Below are 16587 nucleotides of genomic sequence, written 5' to 3'. Positions count from 1 at the left end.
ACAAGGTCAAACAGTCACAAACTCCTCCATGACCGTTTCATGCTGAACAAAAGGAAGAACTTCTTTACTGTCCAAACCCCCAAGGCCTGGAACAGACTGCCACCACAGGTGGTGCAAGCACCTACTTAAGAGACATCTGGATGTTTATCTTGCTGGGATCCTTTGGCCCCAGCTGACGTCCTGGCCCTAGGGCAGGGGGCTAGACTCGATCTCCTGAGGTCCCTTCCAGCCCTAATGTCTATGAAATTCAGAGTTGCTCATTTACAGTTTTTAGTTTTAGCATCTGTATCCTACATACTGAGATATCAAGGGGAACAAAAGATTAATTTTCTTTCTTTCTTGTCAGTTATGTTTAAAGGCACTTTGCCCAGCCTCTGCACCATGAGGTGCCTCCTCCACACAAGCTGACAGGTACAGTACAGGAACCAGGGGTCTGGGTCACCCCTGCATGAAGAACCCAGCAGGCTGGCTGAGTCTTTGTTTTGCCTCCAGCCAGCAGAAGAATGGGGAGACTCCAGCTGCAGACTGCTGGGCATGGAGAAAGAGACAAGAACTCTACAGTGTAACCCACACGCGGTATAAAAAGTGTGCAAGGACCCACTACAGAGAGTTCTGGCCTGCCCAAGATGGCATTCTCTTCTTCTGCCAGGCAGGCAACTGTGTACTGGTAGGATCATCTTGCAGCTTGCCTTGCTGGAGTCACAGACACAGGTCTTCTTAAGTTCCAAAACAGGTCCTTTATTCAAAGCCCTCTTTTAACACCAAGAGCCTGCGTCCCCCGGCCTGCTCTCCTGATCCCAAGAAATCAAACAAAACCATTGCCTTTCTCCCTTCAGACTATGATGCAAAACACTGCCTTTCTTCAGACTGTAAAACAAACAGTGCATTTCTCTCTGCAAGCTACCAAGGTTTCCAGCTTCCACAAACTCCTTCTGCCTCTCTGCTCTCTTTCAGCTGGGGCCCTTTTTAAGGTTCCCAGCTGTGGACCTACCCAGCAGCCTGATCCCCTCCACCTGCACCTGATCAGCAAGCAGGGCCAAGCTGCACTTTCTAAATCCTTACAAGGTCTACACCTCGCTACATAATCACTGTCAGGATGGTGCACAAGGCGCTAGGAGAGATTATGCTGGGAGATCAGCCTGCCTTCCTCTGGGGAGGGCAGTTCACACATACATTCCCGTCAGCAAGGCTCAATAGTTTCAGCAGGCTGCCACAGATGTGGTCCTCTGTGGTTCAGAATAGAGATGAGAATTCCACCAGCTGAGGAGAAGGTCAACCTGTCTTCCCAGGACACAACACAAAGCGGCTATAAGGAGGCACTCGCCTGGTCCAGAGATGAGAATGAACAAAGACAGCTCTTGAAGGAGAACATGCTGTTTGCTCTCTCCCTGCTCTTAGCCAGTACGTGAAGTGGCCAGGAGACTGTACACAGTGCAACCCCAACTCTGAGGGTCCCACTAGACATCACTCTACAACTATGCAGTTCTGTCAGTTCTTCATCCAAAAGTGACAAGCCCAAGCCCACCAGCACTTTCCCCTTATAACTGTGTTTCATGCTGATGATGTGCACGTTTCTTTCACCTCTCACAAGGAACTCCTGACCATCCACCTTGGATTCGCCTTTGGGTTTCTGCAGCAGTGAGATCCAGTGGTGCATTTCCTCTGGGGTGTCACTGTTGCAGTGAATTACTCGATTCGCAGTGATGATCACAAAGGAATTTGGTCTGCAGGAAAACACAAGAAGCAAAATGGGTTATGTCAGGCCTCTCAGGAACTAAAACCACTGCAGAGCCAGCACCTCTACTCTCAACAGTCAGCACCTCTGCACATATGCAACGCCAATAGGACATTCTGAATCTGCAGCACAGAGGAGTGGGAACCTTTAGACACAGGACAAAGCACCCCCATAGGACTGCAATACAAACTGAAGGAGGGAAAGCATACCTGGACAGCAGAAGCTGGGCATCTTTCAAGAGCTATGTCCAAGGAACTGATAATACTATTTAACAGCTAATGCCAAGCACTGGTTCTATGTTGGGTGCATAAATAGACCTGCTATTTTTCCCTATGACTGCACAATGCAGGTGCTTCTCATGGACTCCTGCTGCCCAGCTCTGAGCCCCATGGCTTGGTTTTTCAGGTATTTAATTGTATAACTGTAGACACTGGTGAAAAGAGGGTTAAAGTCAGAGTTACCTCAGATTCCAGCAGTGTCAGCTGAGATTGGTTTGACCCTGGATTTAGTCTGAACAGTTTTACCAGAGATAAAGAGAAGGAGCTGGTCCTGCAAAAGACAAGGAGTACGGCCGTGTGCACCTTTCCCACAACGCACACAGGAGTCCTGTGGGAAAAGCCTTCTCCATTTAGAACACTGCAATGTTTTGCAGGGAAAAAGGAAAGGAGGAGAGAGCCCACATGTTGAGAGAAGCAGAGGGCTTTGGAAACCAGTGGGGAAAGGCTTCTACAAGGAGGAGACAGTGTGAACCTGAAGAGCAATGGAGTGAGGGTAAGAGTGTGAGGCTGAAAGTAACAGGTGCAACTGGACTAGTCAGTGAACAGCTGTGAAAGAATATCACTGGTAATAGCCTGGGTCAGAAATGAAACATTTTTTCTCAGTCTTTGTTTAACAGAAGTTGCCAGCTGGCACCCATGTACTTTAAAGAGACAGAATCATTCCTCAATCCCACCAGGCATTTTAAGGGGCACATCTTCAGCAGGAAGAAACTGTCATTTTCTTGAAGCCATTGGAGGTGTGATAATCACAGATGTGGAAAGCTGTCCTTAAGTGTATAGTTTAGGCAACCTAAGAGAGCCCTGCAGAGTTCAGGATTAAAAACAGAAGGGGAAAAGTCTCAGACAGAAAAGTCTGTATCCAAGGTGAATCAAATTAAGGACTAAGTATTAAGAAGCTAACTGAAATAACAGATAAAACTTTCTACCTCAATAGCTAGGAAAGATTTTTTGTTTAAGATACATAAATTCTACAGCTGTAATCTGGAAAGGCCCTGAAGCTTACAGGAAGAAAATGTAAAACTTGAGTTATGTAACAGCTAATACTGTTAGTAGGCTAAGACTGTTAGTTTTGTAGTTGATAATTAATGGTGTTAATCTCATGACATATGAAATGCTCCACAATCTGCATTCTTATTGGTTTTGTAGCAAAAAGTATAGAATAAAGAGTTGCATTGTGACACAGAAGCAGAGTCTATTCCATGTTGCTTGCTTTCACTAGGTGGCAATACAAGTAGAAATGTGATCACTATGCAGGGCAGTCTTGTCTCCTCTCTTATGATATGGTAAATGCTGTAGTCTAGTGTTTGCTAGGTCATGGGACTTCTTCTATACAAAAAGTCAGTCTTCTAATGAAGTTTCTCATAAGTTCAAGGATTTATTTACCTACGGTTCTCGCAAGACCAGCACCCCACTAGGAAGAGGTTGATAAGCAACTGGTAGCCTACAAACTGTAGCTTGAAAATAAGAGATATAATAGATCAGATCCTGCTGTTTAATTTCTCCAGTCCTGTCACAGTTCGCAACATTTAATCAACAGTTTACAGTGTCTGATTGAGGATATTATGCCTCTACCATCACAATAGATTTCATATTTTACAAAATGGTTCATAAATCCAAAACCAAGTAGATTTTGAGCCAAGAAAAGAGATACAGGATAAGTGGGTTATAAAGGACATTAAGAGGGTCCTGAGCTTTTCTTTTACGAAGCTGTTTTTGCCCAGTCTACAAAACTAAGATCCTGAATCAAAGTGATTTTGACTTGCCTATCCATGGCACCTTTGCTGGTTGTTTTTGTACAGTGGCAGGTTGTGTAAAGTCATAATTTAGCTTGTGAAAACTGATGCATACAGAAAAGAACCAAATGTTTTGGTCTGGAAACAGGCTGATGAATCCATTTTTTCCTTTTCACAGAATTTTAAACCAGAAGTGTCCATTAAACCATCTAGCCTTACCTCCCACAGAGCATAGGCTACAAAAATTCACCCAGTCTCTTCTTTCATCAGTCCAATAACTTGTGTTTAACTAGAGCAGATCTTCTACAACTGTCTCCAAACTTCATTTTAGGACATAAAGAGATGGGGAGTGCAGCACTTCCCTCGGTAGCTCATTTCAATGGATGATCAATTTCACTATAAAAAAAATATGTAGCTTGTTTCTAGCTTAAATGGCTTTAGTTTCCAGCCAGTGGGTCTAGTTTTACCTTCCTCCACTGAATTAGAGAGTCCTTCAGTGCCTGGTGTTTGTTCACCATAATCAAGGCACTTTCCTGTAAGCTTTTGAAGAAAACAAATAAGTTGGGCTCCTTAAGTCTCACTGCAAGGCATTTTCTCCAGCCCATAAGTCATTTTTCTAGTTTATCTCCTGCGCATGCTTAATTTTTCAACACCTTCTTAAAACAGGGACACCACAACCAAGGTCAGTGCCCCACAGACCAGTGAAACCACCTCCCCACACCTGCTTCCTGCTACCCTATCTATATACCCAAGGATCTTGTTAGCCATTGGGCCACAGCATTGCCCTGGGGGCTTAGGGTGAGCTGCTTCTGTTTAGGTCCCTTCCAACCCTTGAAACTATGAAATCACAGTTACTGCTTTCCAGGTTACAGTCCCCTGGTCCGGAGGTCAGGCCTCCTTTCCTTGCCCCTATCCATGCACTTCTGAATCTGTCTAACCCACCCAGGTCCCTTTGCAGGGCTGCCCTGTCCTCCTCATTTACATTCTGCCAATCTTTGCACCTTCCATACATTTTAATTAGCAGTTGCTTTATATCCATGTCCAGGTCCCTGATCAACATTCTGTGTAGCACCAGGCCTAATACCCATTCTTGTGACACACCCTTCCATCCCCAAAACAGCTCCCTTTGAAGAATTTTGCTTATTCACACCTGCTTTTTGATAACTCTCAGTTACTCAGGGCTCAATCTGTTCAAGGCAAGAGGGACAAAGAATGAACAGGGTTTGACTGACAACCTGTGGTGACTCTGAACTTGGAAATAATCTCCCTTACTTGCTCATTAATTGGGGGCCCTTCTGAAAGGCCCCTCAGAGCCCTAAGCAGCTGCTCAGCTTTTTAGAGGAACATCAGAAAGTCCCATGGCTGTTGGAGCACATGCGTGGCTGCATGGCTGGGGTCCCTCCTCAGGAGGAGGCAGGAACCAGTGCCCTAACAAATGCAACAAGACAGATATATACAGGGCAAGGAACTGAGAGGAAATGATAGTTATGTTCTGTCTCCTCCTTTCTCTCTTAGTTGGCAGGACATCAATCATCCACCTGTAGAAGCACCACTGGCAACAAGAAGAGGCAGAGGATTGATATTTGAGATCTGTCCTTATGTGCATGTGACAGTGCAGAGCTGCAGAAGCAGCTTCCCCACTGTGTGGTGCATACAAGCATGGAATACAGCAGGTAGAAGCCAACAGATAGCAGATGACTGTACTCCACCAGGAGAAGTCATGACAAGACTCAGACTGGCAGCTGACATGAGAGAAACTCCAACTATAAGAGCAGCAGCAATGTTCTGACAGGCTGGCTGGTCCCTGAATAGTGCAGATCCCCAGGCATAAATACAGCATCTCCATCACTTAGGACAGCACTTCCCAAACTCAGGGCTGAGAGTCTAATGGAAATTCTATTGCGAAAGTAGGGAATGAGTCACAAGTCTGGATGCAGAACTGCCAGCGCAAAGGCTTAGGAACTGCTCTTTGGAGCCTTCACCTTGAGGCTGGCTGTCCTTCCCAAAAACACACACTGAGCAAATGGGAAAGCAGACCCTGCTCAGAAAAGTGCTGTGGCCCAAGGTGTGCAGGCCAGACTTGATGATCAGACAGGTCTCTTAAGATCTATAATAAGGAACAGCACAGCAAGGAAGGGGCAAGGAAAAGACAACCTCACAGCCCCACACTCCAATGACTGGGAAAAGCTTTCAGGAGTTTCAACACATAGCTGAAAGGTTTATTAATTAGGGCTGTGGCACTAACAATGTGCTCAGCCAGGTGCAGAAACCACAATGACGCACAGACCTGCCCTGAGGAGCCTCCAATCCATGTTGCTGGAATGTTGTGGCACTTACCTGTCAGGATTGTCTGAGGCACAGACCGAGTCGATAAGCCCAACATCCACGGTTCCCTTCATGAGGAGAGAGACAGTTATCAGCCGCATACATGTTAAAGCAGAAGTTTCCTTTCCTAATAAAAATCAAGACCAAAACTCTGCCTGGGAGCTGCAATGTTCAGACAGCATCATGGACCGGTGCTAAAACTTGCAGCTCCCCATCCCCATCTCAAAAGAAATGTAAAAACATATTGTCAATCTCTATCCAATGCCCCTCCCCTCACCTGCACCTGAGGTTTACTGTCATCCAAACGAGCTGAACTTCACACAGTTCACCTTCAAGGAGTGGCCTCCCCAAACCCAGCAGGCCAGCCACCATTCGGTCAGCTCTGCTACACTCATGCTGCCCTGGATTCCTCCTCTGTGGAAGATTCACATCTGTCACCCTCTCAAACTCACCCCTTTAACATGTCAGCTGCTTGGCCCAGGAAAGCAGCACGCCTTCCCCATGCTCTCCAGGAACCAAAGTGCTCAGGGCATTGCATTATATCTGCACAAAAGCAACAGGCCTCTGGTGGCCCTAAACATCCAGCCTGCCACGAGTGCTGTCTGTGAGCAACTTACCACAGCGTTCTTAGGATTGGCCTGTTCATCTTGCATCTCCCTCAGCTGCTGCACTGTAGCACTGTGCACACAGCTCAGGACGTTAAACCAGCCACTGGCAATCAGAATAGAACCACAATTAAGGTTTGTGCACTGAAACTAGATCCCATAACAGGGGTGGGCAATTATCTTGGCTGGAGGGCCGCTTAACGAGATTTAGTGAGCTGTCGAGGGCTGCAAGGGTAGCCCTGCACCTTGACAGGTGCCCAGGGCTGTCCCAGGGCGGGGGTGAATCGGGGCGAGTGCCCCAGGCCCTGCAGAGCTGGGCAGAGTGGCCATGGTGACTTCGTGCCACCACTGCCAGCTTCGCATCCGGTTGCTCGGTACCCCACCTCCCGCCGGTGCCACCACGTATGGTGGCTTCTTCACATCCAGGGGGCGTGAATGCGGGGTGGGGGCAAGACCCAGCACGAGCTGATTTTCCCCAGGCCCTGCACCCTGCTCGGGTCAGCTGAGCAGGTGCCCCATCCCCTCGTCACCATCTTGGGACCAGAAGTCCTGCCCCAACCCCTGACCTCTGCCTGCAGAAGTACTCCGGGGGGGGGGGGGGCCATATTGGAACCAGATAATAAACAAACCATATGCAAAAAATCAAGCATCTACTATAATGTATTTCAGTTTTATTTCAACAAATATTTTTGTCCTGATGCACGAGTCATGCATATAGAGGTGATTGGATCATAGCTCAAAATAAAGTCTCTCTCTCATATATTGTGTGTGGGGTGTGGTTGGAGGGAGGATGGGGTTTGTGGGACAGTGTGGAGGGAGGGTGTGGGGTTTCACGGTGTGTGTGGAAGGGTGAGGATGTCAGGGAATATGCCCCTTGCCATATGCCCCCCCTCCCCCACAGTGCATAGCCTCCGTCACCAGTGGCAACAGCAGCAGCAAGCAACAGGCCCTTGGGGCACTCATGGCCCATGCAGGCAGAGCCCCTGGCAGTGTGCGGCTCTAGCCACTTGTGGGAGCTGCATGTGGTGGCAAGAAGTGGGGCCAGGCCAACCAAATTCTATCACGTGGGGCTCCCCATGTCTCACGTGAAGCTCCTGGGACCTGGCAAGAGCTGCACACCACAGCGGGTGAGCTCTGCACAATGGAGCCGGCAGCCTGACCACACTCCCCAGCAGAGCCCTGGGAGCCACACATGGCAGCAGGGAGTACGGCTGAGCCTGCCTGGCTCCACTGCATGGGGCTCCTTGCAATTTTCTGATGGAGTACCGGGACCTGCATGTGGCGGCAGGGAGCAGCAAAGGCCATAGGCTTCGCCCTGTGGGACTTCTCCCTCCGCCCAACTTCAGCTTCTCCCTGCCCCCCAGCATTTCCCTACTTGCTGTCTGGAGCGCTGCAGCAGGGACACGAGGAGGAGCTGGGGAAGCCAAGCAATTCCCCATCAGCGGCAGCAGCAGACCTGCCCAGAAGCTGCGTGCTGGCCAAGGCTCTCCCCCATGTGTGCTGCCCCCATGGGGGTGGGTGGGGCTCGGGTCCCATGTGAGCACAGCAGGGGCAGCCATGGGCCAGGCGGGATACAGTTAATTGGTGGGTGCCCGCCCATGGGCCGGATGAAATCACCTGGCAAGCTGGATCCAGATATGGGCTGTATTTTGCCCACACCTGCCCTAGAAGAACAGAGGAAGTGGAAACCCTCCCTCTGCATCACCATGCTCTGGATCACAGCCTGCTACTATTTCTAAAAGCCTAAACTTTTATAGCTGTCCTTTTATCCCTGAAACTGCTACACATGCTCCCAGGGGCCCATCCCCTTCATCCTGCTGGCAGCTACCTTTACAAGATCCGGCTACCCAATTCCAGTTCAAAGGAACTGGAAGTGGGCATAGGTTGAATGCAGAGCATATGCTATGTATTGTGTTTTCAGCCATGGCAAGACACGACTGCCTGGGATTCATTCCACTAAGAGTCCTGAGCTGCCTCAACTCCCTTATGTCTTGAACCAGCTCTTCACTCTGATCTTCTTACAAGTCCTATAACCAGACGGTTTGCAAGCAGTCAGCTTTATGAGTTAACAGAAAGGGAACGCCATGAAATTCCTTGTCTGGAAAGGGCTCCCTGTTCACACAAAAGGCTTGAGACTGACTCTCCGCTGCAGAGCCAGCAGACTGCTTATCTCTTACTGCATGTCAGATAAGCAGCCTCCTGTTTTCAGAGGCTTCACTGAACAGAAGTTCTAATGCTCCTACCATTTTCCGTTTGCTATTACAAATGTAAGTGCTGCCTCTTGCTCAGAAAGTGTGCTGCACTGGTGAGGACAAGGACTGACATTTCATGCTTGTTATGACATTCCTGCAATGCTGCTTTAGACAACTTATAACTCTTGCTGCCTGACTGAAATGATAGAAGAGAAGGATGTGAGTCATTCATTAGGCTTGCACTTAGGAGGGTTTATCAGATGCCACTGCAGTCCCGGATAAGCTGTGTCCTGGATAAAGCCCAACCCCTTCTTGAGCTGCCTCAGTCATTTACAGATACCATGAATGGCTGTATTGTTCAGTTTGGATTTTACTTAATAAATAAAAATCAACCATTAGATGTTCCAGTTTACACAGAAGTGCTCCATGAAAAGCCGTTCCTAGTAAAGTTATGCTTGACTATGTCAAACAAGAAAATAAAGGATTTGGTGTGCTCACAATACTGAGATCACCATTGAGTTCCACCAGTGGTAAAACCAGGATTGGGGCCAGGACAGGAGGGACAGAGTCCCATGCAGGAGGGGGACAGTCTCATGACTGAATGAACAGACTGAGCTCCCATCTTATTTCTGGGGTCAGGAGGCCACACTAGTGTTTATCAGTGGAGCAGAGTGGAGCAAGGCTCAGGAGTCCAGCAGCATGGTCATCTTCCTAGGGCTCCTGATCATCCCAGGGCACAACTGGGATTTGCTGCAGAAGCATCGTGTGAGAGGAGGGGGAATCTTGTGCTGAACAAATGCAGGTAACAAAATTCCCACACTTACCTGGCATCTTCTGGTGACTCTGCCACGACGTGGTAAATTCTGTCCTCTGTCACAATGTCCAAGGCGTTTTCCTTCTCATGAATATCCACAATCTCCCTGAAACAACGAACCATGCGATGGAACAAACTGAAAACCTCTCATAGCCCCCCCATTTTTTCATACTCCACCAGTCTCTCTACAAAAATTCAGGTTTTGACCTGCCTGGTACCTAGCACTTTCTGGAAACCTGGGAATTCTCTAGTCAAGAATGAGGATTTTTGAATTCCCTTTAAAAAAAGGGCTGTAGAGCCAAACTAGTACAAAATCAGAAAACAAGATGCTAGATAAATATGCTATGACTCAGGGGAGCAGAAGATAAAAGTAAAGGGGAAAGTGGGCAGCTGGGGAACTCATACCAGCAAACACTGGCCTTTCTGTGCATCTTGGTACTGTAGGTGATGGCATACAGTGTCTTTGCCTACCTCAATTCATGGGTTTCACTAGTAAGAGCCAGGGTACCTGGCTACAGCAGATAAAAGTCTGTTTAAAGGAAAGGGGGAGCCCTGCATGGTAACTACCTGCAATCACACTCCACTAGGAACCCACAACCTGTCTGGAGGAGGCCAGGTACAAACAGGATTGGGCCCAAGACAGGGTACAAGGGAAATATGATGAATTAACATCCCCTGAGCCCCCTGAGCAGCCACCATATGTGGTGAGTGTGGGGCCCCAGCTGAGGTCTGAAGTTAATCCCTGGACCCAACAAAGAAAGGGAACGTCAGGAAAGAGCAATCCATGTTCCCCATGGATGCAGTACAGTTTAACAGGGTTTTTCTTCTCTTACGCATCTGATTCTTTCAGTCCTATAGCACATCTAGGCTACTGCACAGCAGCACTGACAGTGACCTGGAGAGAGACAACTGGAATCACAGTCATAGAGCAGCTGGGCTAGCAGGGCCCTCCAGAGGTCACATCTAGACCAGCCCCCTGGTTAAGGCAGGATCATCCTCATCCAAACCAACCCAAACACGTTCTTGTCTGACCTGCTTTTCACACTACACAACAGCCATGTGCACAACAATAAGGCCCATTGCCCAAAGCCCCCAAAGGTAAAGCCAAGGAAACAATGGCCAACAGAATCCTGCCACTGCAAGGCAAGTTCACATGCACTCAAGAGATCCAGAAAGAAGGCCATGTCCCCCACTACCTAGGAAGACAACCTCTGCCCCCCTACAGTCCATACCTATCTGAACAGGGAGTAATATTCCATCCTGACGCTAATGTAGCAATTGGTCTGACTGAGTGGAGGCAAGACCACCTAACCAGGAACCTCTGGGTTTTAGTTCTGGCAGGAGCATTGACTCAAAATCCCCAGCTATGGATTCTGATAAGTTCACTTGTCTCTCTTACTTTGCCCTTCTGATGTCAATTGTCCCCTTCAGCTTCTCCTCACTGTCATTTTCAAAGTATATCAGCTTGGATTCTCGAAGCACAAACCAACGGCGTTTCCAGTTACGGCGTGACAGAGTTGACATGCCTCCCCCTTTCTTATAGAGCCAGCCAGACTTCAGGGCCTCTTGCTTGGTTCGGAACCACATGAAAGCCTCGTTCTTTAGAACACACCAGCGTCGCCTCCATGGATTCATCAGACCTCCTGCAAAATGAGAAAGTACACGATGCTGTGAATCTTGCCAGCTCATCCATTTCCTTAGCCTACTCCTTGTGAGGATGCCTTCTCAATTCAGCTCTCAGCTGCATTTCGTGGGAACAGAGGGCTGAGGGACAGAACCAAGACTAGTATTCGGTTTGTACAGGGAAAAAACGGAAGTCATCTATGAACCATACACAATGGGCAGAAATTATTTTATTAGAACTTGGTTGCAGGGATAGAGAGTACACTGATGAGATATGCAGATGACAAAACTAAATGGTACAGAAGACAGGATTAAAATTGAGTGGGATCTGGATAAATTGGAGAACTGAAGAGAAGAAAACAATTAAATACAGCAAAGACAAGTGTAAACTGCTATAAACTGAAAAGAAAAAACAAATGTATGGCCTTTAACTCCCTGCAGGGGGGTTCCAAAGAGGACGGAGCTGGACTGTTCTCAGTGGGGGCAGATGACAGAACAAGGAGCAATGGGCTCAAGTTGCAGCAAGGAAAGTTGGGGTTGGATATTAGGAAAAACTCTCTCAAGAGGAGGGTGGTGAAGCACTGGTACAGGTTACCCAGAGAGGTTGTGGAGCCTGCATCCTTGGAGGTTTTTAAGGCTTGGCTAGACAAAGCCCAGGCTGGGATGATCTAGTTTGGGATGGTCCTGCTTTGAGCAGGGGGTGGGGCTAGGTGACCCCTCAAGGTCCCTAATTTTCTATGATTCTATGAAAAACAGGATGGGAAATAACTGGCTGGGCAGCTGCAGCGCCAAGAAGGATTTGGGAGTTATAATGAATCACAAACTCAACAATGTGATGTTGTCAGAAGAAAAGCAAATTAACGTAAGTGTTGCATGCATTGTAAGAAGAATGCAGTGAACCTGGAGAAAATATAGAGGTAAGCAAAAAGGTGATAAGAGGCTGGCATGAAAAGTTAAGAGACTAAGCACACTAAAACAGTTTAGTTTGAAAACAGGAGCTTAAGAAGGAGAGGACATAAAGGAGTTTTCAAATATTTAAAAGGTTGCCATAAAAAGATGGAAAAACATTTTTCTTCTTTGCCACAGGAAGCAGGACATGTGGCACTTAGTTTAATATGCAGCATAGCAGGTTTAAATTACATTTCACGAAAAACTTCTCTTATGGAAGAAAAGTAAGACAACAAATCAGGCTGCCTGGAGGTGCTGTGAAATCCTTCCTGGAGGCTTTCAGGAAGAGGCTGAATAAGTATTTTGTCTGGGATGGTTTAGGAGCAGCAAACTGCAATCATGTGATAGTTTGGACTAGATGATCCTCCAAATCTTTCCCTACCCTATGGGAATCTATACACATGCTCCAGGGTGTGTGGGGACGTTTTGATTAAAACTCCTCTGCTGTGGGTATTAACCCCTTTAATTAACACCCTCAGCATCTCATATATTCACGGTCCTGTGTTTCAAAATGGTGCCAGGGGCACTTTCACTAAAGCTTGTTTGACACACTTAGTGAAAGCACCCCCTCTGCTATTTTGGAACATGGATACACTGACTACGCATGACAGTGAGGGTGCTGAAGCATTCCCATTTCTTATTTGAACACATTGGAGCAGGCGTCCCGCACATGCACAGGCACCCTGTGATTCTAGGTTCACTCCTGTTTTGTGTTTTAAAAGTTGCTGAATTTGTTGCGTCTTATTTCATGATTTGCAATTTCTCTGAAGTTCCAAGATGCTATGAAAAATATGCATCCCGGAGTTTTTATGGTCTGCTGGAAACCAGGAGCATTGCAAGGCTGAAGAATGAAAACAGGCCTCACTGAATCATAGGGAGCTGTAGAGAAGTCAGGCTGGAAGGAACCTCAGGAGGTCATCTCGTTCAACTCCCTGCCTGGGGCAGGATCATCATGACATTTCCAGTTTAAAGATGGATGAGATCTGCCAAAAAGCAGAATATGACTGACCCACAGAACCTTCTGCAGTTTCTCCATCAGTGCATGCTGACACCATTCATTTGGGCATTCCCACAGAGTAAAATCTTCCTCAGATTCACTGCTTTCCCAAGTATGGTTCCTCACTGTGAAAGTGCAGACAACTTTTTTCATTCCTAGATATATGCACATACACTTGATCATATTAGAATACATGTTGTTTGAACTGGCCCCAACTCAGAAAGTGATCCAGATCATTCTGCATGATTACCTTGTCCTCATCATTATCTACCTTCCTGCCAGTCTGTGTGTCAGTCACAAATTTTAATTAGCCACGGTTAAAATACTTCCAGGTCATTGAAGAAAATGCTGAATTGCATCTGCTCTTGTATCATGTAAGCTTTATATAGTACTATTTTTTTAAATCAGAATGTTGCCAAACACTGATAAAACACATACAGTCACCTTTATTGGTTATCCTCATAATCTCTCACCAGTGAAGGAAATCACATGATGTGATTTTTTTTCCAACAAACATGCTGAACTGTCATGGATCTTATTCCTAGCCTTGAATTCTTAGGACTAGTTGAATCCTATATCAGTTTTTCCTTTCCCCTTTTTTCACCAAGGCAGTTGTCTATCATTATTTCGGGCATTCTGCTTGCCTTTTTAAAAACAGTGATAACGTTAATGGTCTTCTAGAACTTCCCCATATTTTGAGATTTATTTAAAAATTAGCACTTGTTAGGCCACAGACCTCCTGAAATAATTTTAGCCAATTCTGCTGAGCATAGTCACGAACTCCAAGGGTGCTCCTGGGCTCAAGCACCCACCAAAAAAAGTTAGCAGGTATTCAGCACCCACAAGCCATACTGCGTGAGCCGGGCTGAAGTAATGCACTGCCTCCTTTGGGCATGCACAGACGTTGGTGCAGGAATGCAAAAAAAAAAAATCACCCACCGGCAAAGACCAAAGTCGGTGCTTATGTTTTTGAGACTCCCAAGTATAAATTATCTACTTAAACATCCTCTCCTACTGCCAATGGCCTGGAAGGTAGCTAATTATTCCCAGATAACAGGAGTACATCATCCTGAATCGGAAATGAACACAACTGTCTTTTCTGAATCATTAGCAACAATTTTGAATGTGTTCAGTGATGGCACCCTGCAGATTCACACCATGGCAACAGCATTCTCAGGATTAGTTTTCATTCCACACTTCATAAATCATAATTTTTTGTTAGGTTTTAAGTGCTGCTGCACACTGAGCAGAGGTTTTTTGTTTCTTTGTGGAGCAAATACAGTCAAGAGACAACCTGGCCATATGCAAGAGTTTATAAAGTGTTCTTGACCTTTCTTAACACTGAATTTTAACAACCACCACGTTGCCTGCTAAGCTTGATTGGTAGGTCTCTGAGGTCCCTCAGATTTTATTTTTGACTTATCTAATAACATTGAGAGAGAGATTTTTACCACCTCACTGTTCTCTATTTTCTATAGTTCATGACTAAGTATCTTAACACTACTGGTCCTGTAAACGTTTTACCATGAAGAAAAACTGGCAGCCTTCAGAATGATATATTTCAGCCAAACCACAATAGCTTGTTTGGGAGGAAAATAAAAGCAGCATCTCTACAGTCCCAACACTTTCTCCCTGCAAAACTTCAAATCCATGCAATAAATAATAGTGGCACTAGACTCCTTTCTAAAAGATTCTTGCAACCATTTGTGAAAGTATTAGGCAGCCTAGGTACAGTGGCCACTGCCACTTCCTCCATACCAAAATCTGGAGCTGAGAAGGTAAACTAAAAGCTCTTATTTACTGTCATCATCCAGGAGCAAAGGGGCAGCTGATAAATCTGAAAGGCAGAACATTTAAACCTGACAAAAGGATTCTCCCTTCCATACCTGAGCTGCCTGTGCACTCCACCGTTACACATGCTGCTGAGGGCAATCCCTTGGTGGGAGCCAAGCAGGGAGAGGGGTTCAAAACCTCTTACGGAAAACAACCTCCAGTTGGGCTCAGGCACTCATTTCTCTGAGGCTCCTCAGAAAATCACAGCTGCTGAAGCAACAGATTTATAGGGATGACAACAACTATGAGCATGCCTAGGATTTTGAAAAGTGGGGTGCCGATGGGTAGGGGTGCATTGTCACATGTAACACAACACATATTCTTCTCTACATACAAAGAAACTAGAAGCTTTACTAATATGCTAGGGCTATATTATTCAGTTCAAGACTGAAGCAAAAACAAATATCACATACTTGGAATTGTATACAAATACAGCAAACTCGGAAAAAAGTAAAGCAAAAGATGCTGTTTCCTTTGGTCCTATTGTCATTCAAGTTACATGTACATCTCTTTCAGATTCCTAAAAGAAATTCTAGCCTTCTTGAGCATCTTAATGTGCTTCACTGGAAGTTATTTCCAGATGTGAGCTGATGTTCACCTGAGCAAAAGTTTCCACTCCTGAGTTCCTGTTTTTAGCTAGAGTTAAAAACAGTATGCGGGGCTCTGAAGTAGGGGCTACATTACCAGAAGCAGCCAACAGACAGCTAAACTGCAGAATGAAGCCTCGACTGATTAGTGGAAAAACAAAAAAAAAAGAGAGGGTTGTTAGGACCTGTGGAATAAAGAGCATAGAAGGAATCAGGTAGATTACGAGCCACAAAGTCAAGTGACTCCCTCACTGCTGCCTGAACAGAAATGCTGCTGCCACTGCCAGGCAGTTAGTTTTAAACTTTGGGTGAAGCAACAGTCAAAGAGGGATGCGAATGCACTGCTGCAACCTGGATCTGCCCCTGACAACAACCTCCAATGATGCAGAATAAAAGATTCAAAACCAAAAGGGAACAAGCCCTTCTGCTTCAATGCATCTCTCTCTCTCTCTCTCTCTCTCTCTCTCTCACACTCACACTCACACAGTACAGGGATAAGGAATACAATTCCCTGCTGGGCAGGTTATTATTCTACATTCTCCCACCAAGGGGCTTCCTGTTCCTTCCTCCATGGTAGCTGGTAACTGGGTAAACTGGACCCATGACTTAGAAGGTCTTCTGCTATGGGAAGTCTTACCTCCTGAAGGAGGAAGCAACATGGATGTCACCTTGCCTTTCCCAATATGTCCTAAGTCTGGGCTCTTGTCCCCAGCACTAGGAAACCCTCCTCCCTCCGACCCTGCCCAGGGGCTTCCAAAAGAGACCCAGAGTAAGACTTCACACTTGCCAGTTGCAAGTGCATCAGTTTCTCTTCCCAGAACCTGCCACAAAGCCCTACCCTCCTACCCTTCCTGTACAAGCCCACGGACTCAGGACTTGTGATGTGTCCTTTTTGTCACTTTATCTGATTCTTGCTG

The 16587-nt window shown here is 46.5% G+C and overlaps 1 protein-coding gene across 1 annotated transcript in view; it reads right to left on the bottom strand.

Annotated features, from left to right (window-relative positions):
- Nucleotides 1-16587, bottom strand: part of LOC109301498 (unconventional myosin-X-like) — a 173254-nt gene that overhangs the window by 42664 nt on the left and 114003 nt on the right. Inside the window, exons 26-30 of the mRNA XM_019522687.1 lie at nt 11082-11325; nt 9693-9788; nt 6689-6782; nt 6084-6139; nt 1582-1724 (exon numbers count right to left, since the gene is read on the bottom strand). Coding sequence (XP_019378232.1) covers nt 1582-1724; nt 6084-6139; nt 6689-6782; nt 9693-9788; nt 11082-11325 — 633 coding nt within the window. The remainder of the gene's footprint in view (nt 1-1581; nt 1725-6083; nt 6140-6688; nt 6783-9692; nt 9789-11081; nt 11326-16587) is intronic.

This window comes from Gavialis gangeticus, unplaced genomic scaffold (assembly GCF_001723915.1).
Source record: "Gavialis gangeticus isolate Ggan-Ray unplaced genomic scaffold, GavGan_comp1, whole genome shotgun sequence".
NCBI classification, from domain to species: Eukaryota; Metazoa; Chordata; order Crocodylia; family Gavialidae; genus Gavialis; species Gavialis gangeticus.
Note: the sequence above shows the minus strand (reverse complement) of the source record. Positions and strands in the feature narration are given on the sequence as shown.